This window comes from Gavialis gangeticus, unplaced genomic scaffold (genome assembly GCF_001723915.1).
Source record: "Gavialis gangeticus isolate Ggan-Ray unplaced genomic scaffold, GavGan_comp1, whole genome shotgun sequence".
Lineage (NCBI taxonomy): Eukaryota > Metazoa > Chordata > Crocodylia > Gavialidae > Gavialis > Gavialis gangeticus.
The window spans coordinates 24,878,141-24,883,200 of record NW_017729011.1 but is presented as its reverse complement, the minus strand read 5'-3'; the positions used below and the strand labels follow the sequence as shown (position 1 = coordinate 24,883,200).

At 39.6% G+C, this 5,060-nt stretch overlaps 1 protein-coding gene across 4 annotated transcripts in view; it reads right to left on the bottom strand.

Moving 5' to 3' along the window:
• NEK6 (NIMA related kinase 6) overlaps window positions 1-5,060 on the bottom strand; it is a 105,551-nt gene that overhangs the window by 65,746 nt on the left and 34,745 nt on the right. For all 4 annotated transcript variants that reach the window (XM_019510885.1, XM_019510886.1, XM_019510888.1 and 1 more), the window contains one exon: window positions 4,331-4,393. In XM_019510885.1, coding sequence (XP_019366430.1) covers window positions 4,331-4,393 — 63 coding nt within the window. The remainder of the gene's footprint in view (window positions 1-4,330; window positions 4,394-5,060) is intronic.

The window sequence follows — 5,060 nt, the reverse complement described above, 5'->3', positions numbered from 1 at the left end:
CCATGCACCTCTGAACCCACCAGCCCAGAAGTCACGCTGGTTTTATAAAAGCCTTAGTGTAAATTGAGCTTCTACAGTCCGCTATGTCCCTTTGTTAGCCTTTTCTTTAAATAAACCTATCGCAGCCTTGCCATTTCTGTAAGGCTCATGTATGCATGTGACAGGGAGGACAGGCAGGGGGAAGGGGGTTCACTTGAAATTTCTAATCTTTTGACAGAAAGAAACTGCATAACCTTAATTTTCACAAATCCTTAAATGTGCCAAATGCCCTAGCTCGGGTTATTGACTTTTCCTCATTCCTTTAATGCATCCTAAAAGTTTGATGGAAGTTAATGCCTGATGTGTATGCACAGCAATGCTGTCAGCAAGAGGCATGCAGAAGAGCAAGCCAGTCCTAAATGAGTGAGAGTGGGTGCTGGCAGCCCAGCTGCTGATTATACAGGCATATTACTGAGCTGCTTTACTCTCAGATTTTGACCAGAATTATTCTGAAGGGGATGCTCTATTTTTTGTAGTTCCTGTGAAGTTCTGAATAACTTCCAAACTCAGAGTTTTCCAATTAATTTACTAGGTTCAAAAAGCAAACAAACAAAAAAACCAACCAGATTTAGAGAGCACAATACATTTCATCTGTATTTGGACAGGAATTTGATTTAAAAAATAGCAGAGAGGAAGTATTGCTTACTACAGATTTCACAATAGCAAATCTGTATAATTTCTTCAAAACAAATTAGAGCTGCAGAGTCTAAGTACATTTGTCAAAAGAAAGGTGGAATGATGTAGTAGGCTGCTCACAATGAAGTCTGGGACTTAAAACTTTTTATTCAAGCCAAAAGGAACAAGCATCTCTGCAATAACTAACAATTAAGGGAGAAAAATATTCATATATCTGAATAATACTGTTATATTGAAAGTTGAGGTGCTGAAATGACAGTAGAGGGTTCATCATTTCTCATTTGAGAAAATATTATTGCCATTCTTTGCTAACATCAATTACATGCTCATCTGGTGGAAGCAATTATTGACAGTTTTTGTCAAAAACGGAGAAAGTTTAAGGGAAAAAAATTCTAAACCCTTCAGAGCCAATGCCTGGGGGGAAACCCTGCATCTGCAATGCAAACTCAAATCAGACTGTTAAAACCCTGCTCCTCTCTCAGAACATGGGCCTGGTCTGCCCAATGCTGTATGCTTGGAAAAACTGCTGCCAAGTCCTCAAAATGAATCCTAAATTGTATTGGGAGGCACAGCACCCCCAAGTCAGCTTGTGAAATGTGGAACATAACTACCATAGGACCACCTTTGTACAGCGGTAAAATGTCCTTCAGTTATTTATATACTGAGCAGTTAGAACAGCCAGCATGGGAGCTATCAATTAACCAGAGATGAGTTGCAGATATTGATTTGACAAGTTATTAGCTTTGCAGCACTGAGTGAAGTGCGTTTCGGGTGCTGACATTGACAGACGTACTGAAGCTGGCCTCTTAAAACCCTCCCTCGTCTCTAAACAAAACCTTGAACAACTCTGCCTTCCAGCCCCTTGGGACTAGAGCTTGCACCTGCACCAAATTATCAAAACATGCTGACCTGTACAATGTCATTAAAAACTGCTTCTCAAGTTGACATTCAGAACTTTGATTACTCTTAGTTGCGATTTGTTCAGTTTCTTGGAAGCTGACTTGTGTATATCTTGGGTAAAATCCGTCATATTTTGTGGGATCTTTCATTCAAAAACTAATATACATTTGAAAGAAATGCCCTATAGGCAGTATTAACTAAAATATCCCACGTGCATTTGCAATATAATTTATCAAACTGACTTTTTACCATACTTTGAGCACTAGCTTACTTTAGGGTGCTATGCAAGTGTTCAACCTGCAAAAAAAAAACTGTTCACACTGAGCAATTCTTTAATTGCCTTTTTTAACCAGGATATTGTCATCTGGAAAGGGGAATGAGAAGTATGACAACAGTAGCAGAACACCCAATCGCATCTAACAGTGCGCTGTCAAAGGAAAAGATGCAAAACCTGTGGGAGATGATAGGTCTCTGATCTGTATTAACGGGCTTGCTATCCATAAAACTGACAAACAAATTCAGAATAGTACTTGTCATCATTTATGCCATTTGTCATTATTTTGCATTTCCTGCACATGCAAAAAGAGGTTAGACCTCCACCCAAGTCTGGGAGCCCATTTGGGAAGTTTCAGGCACACCAGTTTCTATGATGCAAGTGACATTGCTGCTTGCTGGGTGACAGTTGTCAGTCTTCAGAGCACACCCAGCTTTGCTAGGTCTTGAGCCACCAGAGCTCTTGAACTCAAAGTGTGCTGGATCAGGTAGGGTTTGGGAGGGTCCTAACACTGTTCCTCACCATCCCAAAAAGATGCCTCCAGCCTCTTCTTGAAAGCCTTCTGTGAAAGAAAAAAAAAAAAAAAGTCTACGCCGTCCCTGAGCAGCCTCTTCCAGTGCCCCCCCGTTCTAGCAGAGAGGGGCAATGACTTGATCCAATTTCCAGGACTGGACCAGGCCCTTTCTCTGCCACTTAGGTCTTTAAGGAGAAAGACCTGGGGAAGGAGTTAGAGTCAACAGTGCAGGAAAAAAAAAAAAATTCTTAAAGGAAAAAAAACAGTAGTAAAGCGAATGGGGAAGTGCTAATTATCCCTCCATCATACCACCTTTCACTTCTCTTTTGGCAACCCAGATACTACAGTAGTCACAGCTTGACATCTGGCTACTTGGTGAGCTTTACACAGGAAGATATGGAGTTGCCTCTGGTCATCACATACAGCAAGGATGATAATTGACCATCTAGGTTTTTCTGTCATCTTATATACTTTATTTTCACTCACCTTTGATTCTGATCTGTTTGCACACTCTGCTCTGAACACATCCAGTGCAAGCATATGACAGTCTCCCACAACCACCCTCTCCTTGTGTGAAGCCATATCCATTGCCAGGATCCCAAATGTACTAACATTTTTATTCATTCATTTTTGCAGATTATTTTCTGTCTCCTTAGTGTTTAGCAGCTGGTCTTTGATCTCATGAACAGCTAAATATAGATTCACTCCCTCTATCTTAGCATAGGCTGGCCACACCTTTACCTAAATTACCATTTTGTATCTATCTTGATGTAACCTGTTTTTTTATTCAAATCCTTTTTAAAAATAAACCTATTAAAATTTAATGTGACATTAGCATCTCATGGTACAGGGAGGACTTTTGTCATGTCAGTTCATTCAGTTTTGTTAAGATAATTAACTCCTTCAGATCTGAGAAATTGCTGGAAGCTGGAAAACCAAGAGAGCTTGTTTTTCTCTTCTGAAAAAGGGTGACTAGTTGTGATGTAGTAATGCAAAATCTTCAGCATATTAATTAACTCTGTCTCTGATCCTCACTATTGTGGTTGTAATGGAGCTACAGCCTGAGTAAGTAAAGTACCTCTGAACTCCAGGAGCTTCTACTATGATGAATGAAGGAGGTATTTTCCCCCATCACACAATCCCACACAGAAAGGTATCACCCATCCCTGCTTGTAGGTTTTTTGGACAGTTTGACCCTCGTGTGTAAAAAGACAAAACCAAACCTGAAGCACATACTTGTCATGAAAGAAAAGCTGCAAAAATTTGATCCAACTGCTGATGCTGTCTTTTCTACTCCATCTTTCAGTGCAATCTTCTGGGTTTGAACTACCTGATTAACTACCCACCAACTTTGCCACCACCAGTTTTCTAAGCTTTTATTTTGTTCCTTGGAACGTGACAGTTCCTGCCACCTTGGGTCAGAACAGCAGAAAAACATCTCTGTGCAATATTTAAGCATATACTTGTTGTATCCTCTATATCACTAAAAAAATAAAAATAAATGGATGAATAGGAACATCATACATGTTACTGACATCAATTCACACACATCAAGCATAGACACAAATACATCAAAATGCTCAATGCCCTCTGGCCAAATCCTGGCCAGTGGGCAATGCATAATCACCATTTTTATCAAAGGAAAATACCTTGTTGCTAAAGCACTTGCCATGCTGTGAGCAAGAAAAATAGGGAAAGGGATGGGAGGGTAGAAAGAGATATTCAATACATAAGGCAGAAAACCAAATAAAATTAAAGGGTCAGAGAGTAAAAGAGAAGTGTTGCACAAAGCTGCAATAGGAACTATGTAGGTGAACTGCCCTGCCTAAAGTGAGGTCCTGCTCCAAGCTCCTAATAGGAACTGTAACTTGAAATCTGCCTGGATTTGTCATGCAAGACTTCCCCAAAGGACCATAAAACAGAACTTTCTCAAATGGAAAATACTCAGTCACCAGAGAAATCCTTACCTTTAAAAGATCGATTTCTTTAATGCAATCCTGTCTGGCCTTGGCATCCATCATTTCAAAAATCTTCAAAGACAGAATGAGTAGTAGATTAGAAACAAGCAAGACATGCTAGAGATGCTAAACTTATCGTATCTTAAAAAGGAACCAGCTTTTTCACTCCCCTTTGATTTAAATGATACAAATTGCAGTTAAAATTGCATGAGGTTGACTTTAAGCCACTACTATAAAACAGCAAAATTAACATCAGCACCTACTGGTGATATGCTAAGCAGTGAGAAAAATGAGGTTTTAGTTTGGGGACTTGTTGCCAATTTGGTCATTGTTAAAAGAACGAGTTACTTAATTTAACACTGTTTTCACATTGTGTATGAAATATTAAATCATATCTTTTTTTCTCCTTAAACAATCCAGAACTGTGCTTCCTTTCACAGATTCCCCTGCATTAATTAACACGAGTAATGAGCATTAATATTCATTCATAATCACAGTTCAAGTCATTGGTACCAAGCATTTAAAAGATCTGTTCAAGAATTAGAGGCACATTTCTTTTAGCAAAATGCTGTTCAAAAAACTGCATGGTACTTTAATCCTAGATCATTAGATGCAGGGGTAGCAGTGGACATAGTCTTCCTGGACTTCCGGAAGGCTTTTGACACTGTCTCTCACCCCGTTCTCATTAAGAAACTGGGGGGCTGTGGTGTAGACACCCACACAGTCAAATGGGTCACCA